At 43.9% G+C, this 16,022-nt stretch overlaps 1 protein-coding gene across 2 annotated transcripts in view; it reads left to right on the top strand.

Moving 5' to 3' along the window:
- The first annotated feature begins 5,260 nt into the window (after positions 1-5,260).
- The window catches only part of LOC120923047, a 140,494-nt gene continuing 129,732 nt past the window's right edge, over positions 5,261-16,022 (top strand). Inside the window, exons 1-2 of one of the 2 annotated variants that reach the window (XM_040334899.1) lie at positions 5,261-5,383; positions 9,491-9,653. In XM_040334899.1, coding sequence (XP_040190833.1) covers positions 5,285-5,383; positions 9,491-9,653 — 262 coding nt within the window. In that variant the 5' untranslated portion in view covers positions 5,261-5,284. Of the gene's footprint in view, positions 5,384-6,068; positions 6,104-9,490; positions 9,654-16,022 lie in introns of those variants that run through there. The other variant, XM_040334900.1, reaches the window with a different exon arrangement.

Genomic DNA, 16,022 nt, shown 5'->3' on the forward strand with positions numbered 1-16,022 from the left:
TTCCACAGTATTCGGGGCAACTTTAGGGGTGCGCGGTATACGCGGGAGCGCGTTATACCGCGATAAATACGGTACATTGTTTTATCAAATATCCATAGGTAAGATTCTCTTCCCTTTCTAATTAATTACCACTAATTAGTTTCTCATTATCAACTATTATTTATTGTAGGTTTCCCCAGTCCCTAGCTGCTCCTGATGAGTGTAGTTATTCCACGAAACGCGCCGAGCGTACAAACATACAATATAGCTGTCATGTCACAGTGAAGATGTTTATTACTATGGGCTTGATGTTGTTTGAATCATCAATTGTATTTTACTATTTATTATGGTTATATGTCATTCTGGGTCACATTGCTGGTTTCATTGTTTATCATGTGTTATTATGTTTATTTTTGTTACTTTTAGAATGCTATATGATTTACCAATCATGCTTCTGTTATACATTGTAACTCATTTATTGATCTACCCTGTTTACCCACATTGCATTGTGCCCTAGCATGCCATTAATAAATATTTTTCATCATATTGATTGATTCACTCTGCCCTAGTGTTCTGTTTCAATTAAAGTCCCAATAACTTATTTTCCCTTTTCACCCCCCTAAAACACCTTACTAAACAATCCGTGACTGCTTCCCCTCTCTGCCAATCTCTCCACTGGCTTCCCCCGGTGGGGATGGTGTGTTCATGGTGATGCGCAGTGTTAGTTTTCCGCCACACACAGTGCTTTGCTTTAAGGCCAAAATGTTCAATTTTGGTCTCATCTGTACACATGTTTGACGTGTTACCCACATGGCTTCTCGCAAACTGCAAATGTGACTTCTTTTGGCTTTCTTTTAACAATGGCTTTCTTCTTGCCACTCTTCCAAAAAAGGCCAGATTTGTGGAATGCATGACTCAGGCCTCGTACAGACGAGGGGTTATCCGCTGGAAACGGCCCGCCGGACCGTTTCCAGCGGACATTCCTCCTCCGGATTTTGATCCGATGGCTTGTACACACCATCAGATCAAAATCCGCGCGGAAAACATCCGCGGTCACGTGTCGCGCCGTCGCCGCAACGATGACGCGGCGACGTCCGCGACACTGGAAGGTAAACACTTCCACGCATGCGTCGAATCATTACGACGCATGCGAGGGATGGGAGCGGACGGACTGATCCGGTGAGTCTGTACAGACGACCGGATCAGTCCGCTGGACTGGATCCCAGCGGATAGATTTTGTAGCATGCTACAAAATTTTTATCCGCTGGGAATCCGTCGGCTGGATTTTTATCTACCGGGAAATGTCCGCTCGGACGTACAGATGACCGGATCTATCTGCTGAAACTGATCCGCGGATCAATCTCAGCGGATAGATCCGGTCGTCTGTACGAGGCCTTATAGTTGTCCTGTGGACAGATTATCCCATGGGCCTCTTGGCTACTTCTCTAATTAATGTTCTACTTGCCCTGGTCTGTCAGTTTAGGTGGACAGCCATGTCTTGGTAGATTTACAGTTGTGTCATACTTTTTCTATTTTCAAATGATTGATTAAACAGTGCTTTGTGAGATGTTCAAAGCTCTGGATATTTTTTTTATAACATAACCCTGCTTTATACTTCTCCACAACTTTATCCCTGACCTGTCTGGTGTGTTACTTGGCTTTCGTGATGCTGTTTGTTGACTAAGGTTCTCTAAAAAAAACTCTGAGGGCTTCACAGAACAGCTTTATTTATACTGAGATTAAAATGCACACAGGAGGACCGTATATACTAATTATGTGACTTCTGAAGGCAGATGCTTCCACTAAATTTTAGTTGGGGGTATCCGAGTAAAGGGGGCTGAATACAAATGCACGCCACACTTTTCACACATTTATTTGTAAAAAAAATTGAAAACCATTTATCATTTTCCTTCCACGTTACAATTATGTGCCACTTTGTGTTGGTCTATCACATAAAATCCCAATAAAATACATTTACGTTTTTGGTTGTAACATGACAAAATGTGGAAAATTTCAAAGGGTTTGAAAACCTTTTCAAGGCACTGTACCTGCTCTGTGCAATGGTATTGTACAGAGTGGCCCTGAACCTCCCCTTCTGGGGCCCCACCAGCGTTTCTGGCTCCTCTTTTTCTTGCTCCTGGGCTGGGTTGTGTGTGTCAATTGACACATACAGTATACAATGCAGCTCGGCCCCGCCCCCGCTCTCAGGATTTGATTGACAGCAGCAGAAGCCAATGGTTCTCTGTCCTGTGATGTAAGGAGATGATCAAGTGAGGACTTAGGCAAGTATTTGGGGGGGGGGGGGATTTATAAAGTAATGAATGTGACTTTGCTGGTGAATCAATCGCAAACATTCACTGGTGGTAAATCAACCACTGTCATTGAGGCTGTCATTGCTCTGTGTTCAATGTTTCCCTATGAGAGCGTCTTGTAGCGTCCTACACAAGTCGGTCCGACTTTGAAAATGCTCCCTGTACTACTTTTGGTCCTACATTGATCCTACTTCAGGCCCATTGAATATCATTGAAGTCAGACCAAAGTAGTATCCTGTTCATGAAAGTAGGATGGATGTAGGACCAATGTAGGATAAATGTAGGACCAATGTAGCAGAGCAAAGTAGGATGAAAGTAGTGTAGTAGTGTGAACCCAGCCTGAAACCACATCAACTTGGAAGATTCACCTGCAGTTAATGTTTGGTTAATGCCAGATTCACTGCTTAATAAATAGCCCTCTATGGTCCCAAACTGCATGGTTTACCTAATGCAAAGAGTAGTCAATGGCCAAACTGTGCTGTCTGATAGAGCTTTCTAAACGTCAACTGGCAGGCAAGAAGCTTCCTTATATTGTATATATTTCAACTGTGTAATTTGCTGTTTGGCTAGAGTTCGGCTTTAAACTAATTTGCCATATAAAGCTTTACAACGTGAATTATCTGATACTCTGCAGTAACCTAAAACTGCAGACTCTGAGTCTGTTAAAAAGTACATGCGTGGAATGTTTTAATAATTATCACTTCATTAACGAACACTGCGTCCCCTGACACCTTATAAATACACAATAATAATAAAAACACATTTTACTAGTCAGTGAATAGGCCTCCAAATGACAATTGTTCCATTAAACCCTTGGTGAAAGAACTTAATTTGTTACTGTGCACCCTATAAAAATTGCTGAGGACCGTGTCCTGGTTCATTTGTCATATCTGAACACAGTGAATTTTTAAAATTTCAATAGAGACTGCGACGTGTAGTAACTGGCTGTTCATCAAAGTCATGCATAAGAAACAATATTATACATCTATTTTCTTAAGTGAGAAAATATTTAAAGTGTAATACCTGATACACATATATACTGTGTGTTTGTGTATATATATATATATATATATATATATATATATATATATATATATATATATAGTTGCAATAAAAAGTATGTGAACCCTTTTGGAATGATATGGATTTCTGCACAAATTGGTCATAAAATGTGATCTGATCTTCATCTAAGCCACAACAATAGACAATCACAGTCTGCTTAAACTAATAACACACAAATAATTAAATGTTACCATGTTTTTATTGAACACAATGTAAACATTCACAGTGCAGGTGGAAAAAGTATGTGAACCCTTGGATTTAATAACTGGTTGAACCTCCTTTGGCAGCAATAACTTCAACCAAACGTTTCCTGTAGTTGCAGACCAGAGGTGCACAACGGTCAGGAGTAATTCTTGACCATTCCTCTTTACAGAACTGTTTCAGTTTAGCAATATTCTTGGGATGTCTGGTGTAAATCGCTTTCTTAAAGCCATGCCACAGCATCTCAACCGGGGTGAGGTCAGGACTCAGACTGGGCCACTCCAGAAGGTGTATTTTCTTCTGTTTAAGCCATTCTGTTGTTGATTTACGTCTATGCTTTGGTTCGTTGTCCTGTTGCAACACCCATCTTCTGTTGAGCTTCAGCTGGTGGACAGATGGCCTTAAGTTCTCCTGCATAATGTCTTGATAAACGTAAGAATTCATTTTTCCTTCAATGATAGCAATCCGTCCAGGCCCTGACGCAACAAAGCAGCCCCAAACCATGATGCCCCCACCACCATACTTCACAGTAGGGATGAGGTTTTGATGTTGGTGTGCTGTGCCTCTTTTTCTCCACACTTTTTCTCCGGACATGTCCAGACAGAGGATCAGGGGAGAATGAAAATTCCTCCTACAAGCTTCACTACGAGCTGATAGAAGTCACAAGGCTGCTATATACTGCTGATGAGAAAATGTATTTATCCGTTTATATTTACAAAAATTATTGTGTTTCCATGTTCTGTGTACTGTGGGAGACCAGATATAGTGAATGCAGGTTTTGGGTTTAGTAAAACTTTAAGGCAAGGTCTTATGCCGCGTACACACGATCGTTTTTCGGCATGAAAAAAAAACGTTGTTTTTCAGCATGTCCAACAAACAACGTTTTTCCAACTTCATCATTAAAAACGATGTTGCCTCACAAGCCCCATACACACTATCAGTTTTCCTGCAGGTTTTTCTCTTCAGGTTTACCAAAACCATGTAGTGCAAGGGCCTGCCTGATTGCATACGAATTTAAACTCTTAAGGTTTGACCTCATATTAGATGGTTTTGGTAAACCTGAAGAGAAAAACCTGCAGGAAAACTGATAGTGTGTATGGGGCTACACACCATCGTTTTTGAAAAATGATGAACAAAGCGCGGTGATGTACAACACGTACGACGGCACTCTAAAGGGGAAGTTCTATTCGCCTTGGGGCTGCTTTTAGCTGATTCCTTGTTAGTAAAAGACGATTCACACTTTTTTGTCTGTTACAGCATGATGAATGTGCTTACTCCATTATGAATGGTAGTTTTACCAGAACGAGCGCTCCCATCTTATAACTTGCTTCTGGGCATGCGCGGGTTTAAAACGTTGTTTTTGCCCACACACGATCATTTTTAACAACACGAAAAATTTCATTTTAAAAAACGACGTGAAAAAATGCAGCATGTTCGAATTTTTTTGTTGTCGTTTTTCAGACGCCGAAAAACGATGTGAAGCCTACACACGATAATTTTAAAGGCCTTTTTTTAAAAAGTCTGTTTTTTTTAATGCCGAAAAACGATCGTGTGTACTCGGCATCAGGTATGTTTATTATTTTTAAAATACAAGCCTACTTAATAAATATAATATTAAAATGTCTTAATTATTCTATCCATTTCTCTTTATGGGTTCCTATACATCAACTATAATTATACAGCATTAAGTTAGCGATGTGATTATCTGATTTAATTTATTTTTTAAATAGATGGATCAAATTAATTTTGTCCAAAGCTGGTCACGGTACAACAATAAGGTGCAAGCCTTGCAGCAGACTCTTGGACTTTCAGCACTGCAAAAATCAGAGGTAACTAATAAATTCCTTCTTTGCATATGCTACATTTCTCCAATATTATTTACATTGTGTATTGCAATCAAAATGTTACTTCTTTTTAATATCTGTCATTTTGTTTTGCTTTAGAAGAATGAGCTGGATTCCAAATGGGTCACCTATGATTAACAAGTACAGTCCCTTAAAGCGGAGGTTCACCCAAAAATCAACTTTCTGTCACTAGATCCAGCATACTGCTGACATCTGCAGTATGCTGGATTTTTTTTGTTGTACTTATCGTTTTAGCGGTCTTTCTTCTCCGGCTCTGAGCGGGGAATCCTGCGGGGAGTAGGCGTTCCTAAATCAAGCGCAGTTGATTGATGGGCTTGGATAGCGCGTCACGCCATCCGAAAATAGCCGACGTGACTCTCGGCTGCTTACGGCGCTATACGGCGCATGCGCCTGCTGTGTAGAGCTGACTGCGCAGGCGAGAGTCATGTCGGCTATTTTCGGAAGGCGTGACGCGCTATCCAAGCCCGTCAATCAACTGCGCTTGATTTAGGAACGCCTATACCCGGAAGGATACGCCGCTCGGTGCCGGAGAAGAAAGACCGCTAAAATTACAAAGTACAAAAAAAAAAAATCCAGCATACTGCAATGTCAGCAGTATGCTGGATCTAGTGACAGAAAGTTGATTTTTGGGTGAACCCCCGCTTTAAGAAGAAGCTTGAAATGTATTCACCTGAAAACGCTTTGGTAGAGTTATTATCTATGGGAAAAAAAGTAATCCTTTTGGGACTCTTAAAGAGGAAGTAACTCCTGATAGGTTTTACTTCTTTTTTGTTCCCTGCAAAGTAAAAGCACAGGGCCAGATTCTCGTAGATCGGCGTATCTTTGTTCCGGCGTAGCTTATCCTATTTACGCTACGCCTCCGCAACTTAGACGGGCAAGTGCTGTATTCTCAAAGCACTTGCTCCGTAAGTTGCGGCGGCGTAGCGTAAATAGGCCGGCGTAAGCCCGCCTAATTCAAATTTGTAACAGGGGGGAACAGGGGGGGCGTGTTTTATGTAAATAACTAGTGACTCGACGTGATTGACGTTTTTCACGAACGGCGCATGCGCCGTCCATGGAATATCCCAGTGTGCATTGCTCCAAAGTACGCTGTATTGGTTTCGACGTGAACGTAAATGACGTCCAGCCCCATTCACGGACGACTTACGCAAACGACGTAAAATATTCAAAATTCGCCGCGGGAACGACGTCCATACTTAACATTGGTACGCCGCATGTACGCCTCATATAGCAGGGGTAACTTTACGCTGGGAAAAGCCTAACGTAAACGACGTATCTGTACTGCGTCGGCCGGGCGTATGTTTGTGAATTTGCGTATCTAGCTGATTTACATATTTCTAGGCGTAAATCAGCGTACACGCCCCTAGCGGCCAGCGTAAATATGCAGTGAAGATCCGTCGGTGTAACAAACTTACACCAGTCAGATCTAATAGAAATCTATGCGTAACTGATTCTATGAATCAGGCGCATAGATACGACCGCCCAGACTCAGAGATAGGACGGCGTATCTGGAGATACACCGTCATATGTCCTTTGAGAATCTGGCCCATAATGTGCATACTAAGGGCCACATTCTCAAAGGATATACAACGGCGTATCTCCAGATACGCCGTCGTATCTCTGAGTCTGGGCGGTCGTATCTATGCGCCTGATTCATAGAATCAGTTACGCATAGATTTCTATTAGATCCGACCGGCGTAAGTCTGTTACGCCGTCGGATCTTAACTGCATATTTACGCTGGCCGCTAGGGGCGTGTTTGCTGATTTACACCTAGAAATATGTAAATCAGCTAGATACGCGAATTCACGAACGTACACACGGCCGACGCAGTACAGATACGCCGTTTACGTTAGGCTTTTCCCGGCATAAAGTTACCCCTGCTATATGAGGCGTACATGCGGCGTACCAATGTTAAGTATGGACGTCGTTCCTGCGTCCAATTTTGAATATTTTACGTTGTTTGCGTAATTCGTTCGTTCGGGGCTGGACGTCATTTACATTCACGTTGAAACCAATACGTCCTTGCGGCGTACTTTGGAGCAATGCACACTGGGATATTCCACGGACGGCGCATGTGCCGTTCGTGAAAAACGTGAATCACGTCGGGTCACAAGTTATTTACATAAAACTCGCCCCCCTGTTCCAAATTTGAATTAGGCGGGCTTACGCCGGCCTATTTACCCTATGCCGCCGCAACTTACGGAGCAAGTGCTTTGAGAATACAGCACTTGCCCGTCTAAGTTGCAGAGGCGTAGCTTAACTAGGATACGCTACGCCGGAAACAAGGATACGCCGATCTACGAGAATCTGGCCCTAACACATTATGTGACACTTACCTGCAAACAAAGCCAGTGTTGTCCCTGCTGAAAGCTGCACCGATGTTCACCCCTATTCCTTCCGGGGCTGCGGAATCCGGCTCTGTGACTGGCCGACATGCGCATGGGAGCCACCAGTCACGACACTCGCTAGTGAAGAAACGGCACGGAGGGGCGTTTCTTCACAGCGCATGCGCCGATTACATCATCGGCGCAGTACAAAGTAAATATCTCCTAAATGGCGCATGTTTAGGAGATATTTACTGTACCTATAGGTAAGCCTTATTATAGGTTTAAAATGGAGGTTTACAACCACTTTAATGCTTATATTTTTCCATATATTCTTTATTCTCTACTGTGTCTATAACATTGATTGCTTAGGGAGACTAGGAGCCTCCCTACTTCCATTCTATGTATTTGGAGACTTCAGATGTTAATAGTAATAGTGAAGCCAATAAAAGCTTCAGGGAACGATTCCCCAATAAGTGCCTAAAAATGTAAAAATGTGCCCAGTGTTGGACTTGACTTTGTTATTCATCAACGAGGAGGGGAAATGTGAAGCCCATTTTGTTTTCTTTCCTTAGTCAATACCTATTAGGGCCCTTTCACACCAGCGGACACAATGTCCATATTCCATCCATCTGTTTTCGGAGAGCGGAGATCTGACAGGGCAGTCCCTGCACAGTGTGTGGGGACCGCCCTGTCATCTGCCGGCTTCTCACGGGATCCGCACAGGTCTGGTATGGATTTTAAGGGGAACTCTGCACCAAATTTAAAAAAAAAAATGGCGTGGAGTTTACTCAATTTACACTTTAGATTTCTCCCATAGACTTTTACAGGGTGTTCCGCGGCTTTTCGAATTTGCCGCGAAAGCCCCAAATTGTTCGCTGTTCGGCGAACAGGCAATGTTCCAGTCGAACATGAGTTCAACTCGAACTCAAAGCTCATTCCTATTGAACAGTATAACCATGATATAGAAGCACTGACAATACCTATAACAAAGTAATTTGTTTAATTTACACTTAAAAAGTCAACACAGCATGAAATGATCAGCCCCTGATATTTACTGGCAGTAAATCACTGATTTTTATAAATTGTCAGTAAATTTCCTGGCAGTTGAGTGGAAGTGCTAACCACTCAGCCAATGTGCTTCCTGGATTGTAATGGTTTAAATGAATTGTTTTCAAACTGGTTTCTGTTAGAAAACCAGTGTTCATAAATTGATTTACATATCACACTTGGGTTAAAAACATATATATTTTTGTTTTTGTTCGTGTGATGCCATAACACATTATCCTGCAGTAAAAATATAACAACTTCTATCCCGTATATGATATTAGCCTTAAAACAATGACAATCTTTTTACTGATCCAAATAAAACAGACCATTTCAGAATTAGCGTGACTCATAGTTGGGGGAAGAGTGTGTTTAGTGTGAAGTGCGAAATCACAGGATACTATATAAACATTAGAGTGTCAGATAAATAGAACTTGTGACTTGCAGTACTCTGTGCGCCACCAAGTCTACAAATGTGCCCGTTGCAGAGATGCCTTACATTGCTAGGACATTATATAAGCAGCGGAAGAGAGAGCTGGAGACCTGGCTCTGATTAAGGACAGGAATCTCTTGTAATTGGAACCTGAAATCACTATCCTTTGTATGAAACAAATCACACTGAGCCTGGGAAATTCTAAAGGCTGAAATACTCAGATATCATAGGACATTTCTAACACAGTGTTTCTTTTCTGCCCATAGCAAATCACATTTCACAAGCCCGGCTCTAGACAGGCAGATGACTCCACTGGAAAGCCCTTTGTGTCTGGTAACCGGTACATGACTGCAAGAGAGATGAATAAGGAAATTCTAAAGCAATATGGACACTCTGCCATTCACTCATTGGCTGAAAGTTACCTAGAAGGTTGGGATGTGCTGTTGCCACACTTTCATTACTAAAATATAAAACATTTAAAAAGCTTTGACCAGTATAAAAATATACAGTGGCCCAGATTCAAGAAGCACTTGCGCCCGCGCAACCATAGTTGCGCGGCGCAAGTGCTTACTTGCTCCGGTGTAACGAGTGCTCCTGATTCAGGAACCTCGTTACACCGACTGCAGCCTAGGATGTGACAAACATAAGCCTCTTTATGCCTTCACATCCCAGGCTGCATTCTTGCGTTGGCCGCTAGGGGGCGCGGCCTTTGTGATCGGCGTGTAGTATGCAAATTGCATACTACCACCGATTCACAAAAGTTGCGCGGGCCCTTCTCACGCAAGGTACGGAGTTTCCGTACGGCGCCTTTAGCATAAGGCTGCTCCTGCTAATAGCAGGCGCAGCCAATGCTAAAGTATAGCTGCGCCTCCCGCTCGCGACGTTCAAATTTCACGTCGTTTACGTAAGTGAACCGTGAATGGCGCTGGACGCCATTCACGTTCACTTACAAGCAAATGACGTCCTTGCGACGTCATTTGCCGCAATGCACGTCGGGAAAGTTTCCCGACGGAGCATGCGCTGTTCGCTCGGCGCGGGAGCGCGCCTAATTTAAATGATTCCCGCCCCCGGCGGGATCATTTACATTAGGCAGCCTTGCGCCCGGCTGCTTAGCATATTGCCCGCGCAATTTACGGAGCAACTGCTCCGTGAATCGCGGGCAAAGCGCAATATTTGCGTGGGCGCAGAGAAAAAAATTTGCTCTTTGCCCACGCAAATATTGCGCGATTCTACTTGAATCTGGGCCAGTATGTATACCATGGCTGGCAGATGCACCAGGAAGCTAAAAATCTCTGAAATCACCGCTACTACTTTTGGAGATACTGGAGAAGCAGTATCCATCCAGTCTAGCTTCCAGTAGACACCGCTACTCCAGTGATCTCCAAGTGGAGTAGCAGTATCTACTTCAGTGATTTCCAGCTTCTAGGGGCATCAACCAGGTATGATATATACATTTTACATGGGTCCATGCTGGACCAGTGTAACTATGTATTACAAATGAATGCCTGAATTCTTCTTTCAGTGCTGTAACTCGTAGCAACCAATCAGAATCCATCCTATCCCGGTGTGATTTATGCAGAATGAGTTCTGATTGGTTGCTATAAGCCATTATGCTTAAATTGTTTGTTTACTATTTCAGAAAAAATGAAAAAGGTGAACTAACACTGTCCAGGCTCCCCCAAGGTCGCCACTGTGCTGTACCTACCTCCAGGGATGCTGAGCTGTCATTGCCCATGCAGCGGGTCCAGCGGTCCAAGGATTTGTAATCCCCACTCTTCTCCCTCCCTGCACAGAGCTTCTGGAACAGACCAGAGCAAATCACTGTGCAGGCACTGACCAATCAGAATCACCCTGGTCAGTCTGAGAAGCGCTGCACAGAGAACAGGGAGAAGAGCGGGGCTTTCAAATCCCTGGACCACTGGACTGGCTGCATGGGCAATGAAATCTCAGCATCCCCAGAGGTAAGCACAGCAGAGACTGGGGGGCGGGGAAGGTGTAAGATGTTAGTTCAACATTAAATTTTTTCAGTAAGGCTCTATGCACACAGAAGCTGATAAACTGAAGTTTATTGGCCTTTTTGGCATTTTTTTAAAAAGCCCATAAACTGAATTCTATGTTAGCCTATGTGCCCATGCACACATGGGCGTTTTTTAGTGTTAATGATCTTTGGAGTTTATTGGCTTTTTTCTGAACGCCCGAAATTTGCGTTCAAAGTTTTTAGTGTTTTTTTATCCATTGAAAAAACAAAAAAAACACTACACTGAAAAACATTAATAAACGCTATTGTAAAAACGCTAAAAAACGATGAAAGGCTCCCTGCAAAGCTGCTGGCGTTTTTAATAGCTTTTTTTGCATGGAGCCTAAAGGCGAACAAACACTTTGTTGGTGCTAGTGCAGTGGTTCTCACCCTGGGGGTCGGGACCCCCTCGGGGGTCGAATGACGATTTGCCAGGGGTCACCAAATTCTGGGCTGTTCCTGAAGCCCACACTGCTCTCCCAGCCTTTTCGTAGCCACCCGACAGGGCTGTCCCTGGAGCCTAGCTGGGCTGTTCCTGGAGCCCGTGGCCGCCCACTCAGCCTTTTTTAAGCCACCCATTCAGTTCACGGCATGGGTGGGGGGCAGAGACTAGAGGTCAGCTGACTGGTGAGGAATGTGAAGTGGGATGGGGCTGGAGGAGACCATATGTCCTGATTGGCATAGGTGTCACTTCTGTGAGACACCACAGAGCTGGAGACACAGTGAAGCCAGAGACACAGTGAGTAACACTACCTGTGATTATAGTTCCCATTACAGTTCTCACATCAGCAGATGACCTTGATCAAGAGCACCTAAGGCCCCGTACACACGGTCGGTTTGGTCCGATGAGAATGAACCAAAGTTAATTTTCATCGGACCAAACCGACCGTGTGGATAGGCTATCGGTCTGTTTTCCTTCGGTCCAAAATTTTAAAACATGCTTCAAAACCGAACCGATAGACCGCTGCCCCATCGGACCAAACCGATGGTTAGTACAGAAAAGCATCGGTTCAAAACCCGCGCATGCTCAGAATCAAGTCGACGCATGCTTGGAAGCATTGAACTTCGTTTTATTCAGCACGTCGTGTGTTTTACGTCACCGCGTTCTGACCCGATCGGATTTTGAACTGATGGTGTGTACACACATCAGACCATCAGGCCACTTCAGAGGTGAACCGATGAAAACGGTCCGTCGGACCATTCTCATCGGTTTTGTCCAACCGTGTGTACGGGGCCTAAGTTGACTGATCCAAACTCCCCCCAGCATTGCCACTGATCCCACCCCCCACCAGCACTGCCAGTCATCCCATTCCCCCCATCAAGGAGTAATAAAATGAATTAAAATAGAGAATACATGGAAGGGAGAGGAAAAGAGGGGGAGGAACAAAGAAAAGGGGAGAGAAAGAAAAAGAAAAACAAAAAAACAAAAAAAAAACAGCTAGAGAGAGGAATGGGGGGGGGGGGGGGGACAAGAAATTATGACAGAGAAAGATAAAAGGAAAAAAAAGAGTGGTACATCCTAAAATGTACCATAAGGTTTTTATTACTGTACGAGTGGAAGGGACTCAGGGAGCGCTAAATGTCTGTGGGTTAGGGATGCAAATTACTTGTCTTGCCTTAGGTGCTGACAACCCACGCTACGAAAATAATTTTCCTGTTGGGGGTCCCCACAGCTTGGGAAATTTTATCAAGGGGTCACAGCACTAGAAAGGTTGAGAACCACTGTGCCAGTGGGAGGAATTGTGCCCTTTTGATGGTGTCAATGGGAGGAATAGTGCCCCACTGTTGGTGTCAGTGACAAGAATTATGCCCAAATTTTGGTGTTAGTGAATGGAATAGTGCCCCAAGGGCCAAATAAAGGCAAGCAAAGGGACACATTTTGGAGACCACTGTTCTACACCAAGCCCAACATTCTGCATCTTAAATGTTAGAGATATAACAAGGGATGTGGTTTTAAGTATATTGACCTAATTGGTCTGATTGTGTATGTGTCTCTAAATGATTATTCTAAATGTAAAATCAATGCCCATATACTGTAAGCTATTAGACTAAACAAGATTGGATAACATCTATCATTTGATCTGAATAAAAGCAGTAGTGTTGCTCTTAGTAACACATCATTGCGATAATAAGTATAATTTAACTGTCTTCCTCACTAATAAGAGAACATATACATGCACTTGTCACTCCCATACCAAAAAAGGCCTCACTGGACCCCACCAATCATAACAACCTAAGACCCATCTCCTTACTCCCTTTTGCCTCCAAACCCCTTAAACGTTTAGGGCCAGATTCAGAGAGGACTTACGCCGACGTATCTGTTGATAGGCCGCGTAAGTTCTAGGATGCGCCGTCGTATCTATGCGCCTAATTCACAGTACAAGATACGCCTGACTTTTGACTTCCTACGACCGACGTAAGTCTCCTACGCCGTGGTATCTTGGGTGCATATTTACGCTGGCCTCTAGAGGCACTTCCATTGATATACGCATCGAATATGTAAATGAGCAAGATACGCCGATTCACGAACGTACTTACGCCCGTCGCAGTAATCTACGCCGTTTACCCCTCATAAAGCAGGGGGTAAGACATGTTAAGTTATGGACGTCGGAAACGTCCGAACAGCCGTCGTATTTTACGTTGTTTACGTAAGTCATACGTGAATGGGGCTGGGCGTAGGTTACGTTCGGAAGCATTGAGCCGACGTATCTTAGGGAATTCATTTACATGGGGTCACGGCTAATTTTAATACAACACGCCCACTACCTTCCTAATTTGAATTAGGCGGGCTTACGCCGGCCCATTTACGCTACGCCGACGTAACTTAGGGAGCAAGTTCTTTGTGAATTCTGCTCTTGCCTCTCAGAGTTACGTCGGCGTATCGCATATGAGATGCGCTACGCCCGCACAAAAATACGCCGCTGTCTCTGAATCTGGCCCTTAGTCTACAACCGACTGAGCGACCGCTTCATTGACAATAATCTTCTTGATCCCCTTCAGTCTGGATTTCGTCCACAGCACTCCACAGAAACTGCTTTTCTAAAACACGCAAACGACTTACTAACAGCTAAAACCAACAGTTATTATTCCATACTCTTACTCTTGGACCTTGATACAGTTTATCTCCCCCTCCTCCTCAACTCAATTTGCTTGGTATCCATGGCTGTGCTCTCCATTGGTTTGAATCTTACTATCTCACCGCACCTTCAGTGTCAATTACAATTCCACTTCCTCCTCTCCAACTCCTCTTACCGTTGGGGTCCCCCAAGGTTCTGTCCTTGGACCACTACTATTCTTGATCTACACATCCGCCCTGTGTCAGCTGATAGCCTCCCATGGCTTCCACTACCATTTATATGCTGATGACACACAAATCTATCTCTCTTCCCCCTCAGTTCACCCCATCAGTCTCTTCACGCATCACTGATTTATTAACAGACATATCAGCCTGGATGTCATATCACTTCCTCAAACTAAATCTATCTAAAACCGAGCTCATAATATTTCCTCCCCCACATGCCCCTTCCCCTGACTTCTCTGTTAAGATTAGTGGCACAACTATCAGTCTGTCCCCACATGCCAGGGTGCTAGGGGTAACCTTAGACTCTGAACAGTCCTTTCAGGCCCACATCCTCAGCCTCTGCAACATTTCCAGAATACGCCCCTTTTTAACCAATGACAGCACCAAGCTTCTAATTCACTTCCTGGTTATCTCTCGCCTCAACTACTGCAACTCACTCCTCATTGGACTACCTATACATACACTACCCCCCCTTCAGTCCATAATGAATTCCGCTGCAAGACTCATCCAACTTACCAACCATTCAGTGTCCTCCACCCCTCTCTGCCGAACCCTGCACTGGCTTCCACCCACCCAATGAATAAAATTCAAAGTACTAACAATAATTTATAAAGCTGTCCACAACTCTGCTCCCAGCTACATCACTAACCTAGTCTCAAAATATCAATTAAGCCGCTCTTTTTGGTCATCCCAAGACCTCCTATCTCTCTAGCTCCCTTGTCACGCCCTCCCATGCTTGCATACAGGATTTCTCCAGAGCTTCTCCCATCCTTTGGAACTCCCTACCCCAATCTGTTTGACTGTCCTCTAATCTATCCACCTTTAGAAGATCCCTGAAAACTCTTCTCTTTAAAGAAGCCTATCCTGCTTCTAACTAATACACTGTTTTAATTTCTCCATCATCTCATCCCCCACAGCTATTACCTTTTGTATCAATTGACCCTTCCTCATAGATTGTAAGCTCTAGCAAGCAGGGCCCTCTTATTCCTCTTGTACCAAATTGTAATGTAACGGTAATGTCTGCCTTCATTTTGTTAAGCGCTGCGCAAACTGTTGCCGCTATATAAATCCTGTATAATAATAATAATATAGTCCATACTGACAATTACAGCTTGAACTCTCCTGGGATTTCATTAAATTGTACAGGGCGTCACTGCCATTTGGCTGTAATAAAAACAATGGGCTAGATTCACATACATTTAGGTGGGCGTAGCGTATCTCCTATACGCTACCCTGCCGTAACTTTGAGAGGCGGGTATGGTATTCTCAAAGATTTTGCGCCCAAAGTTACGGCGGCGTAGCGTATTAGGGCCGGCGTAAGCCCGCCTAATTCAAATGTTGAAGCTGTGGGCGTGTTTTATGTATATTAAGTGTGACCCCACGTAAATGACGTTTCGATCAAACGGCGTATGCGCCGTCCGTGGACGTATCCCAGTGCGCATGCACCAAATGACGTCGGCAAATCGTCAATGCTTTCGAC

The sequence above is a fragment of the Rana temporaria genome, chromosome 1, assembly GCF_905171775.1.
Source record: "Rana temporaria chromosome 1, aRanTem1.1, whole genome shotgun sequence".
Taxonomy (NCBI): Eukaryota; Metazoa; Chordata; class Amphibia; order Anura; family Ranidae; genus Rana; species Rana temporaria.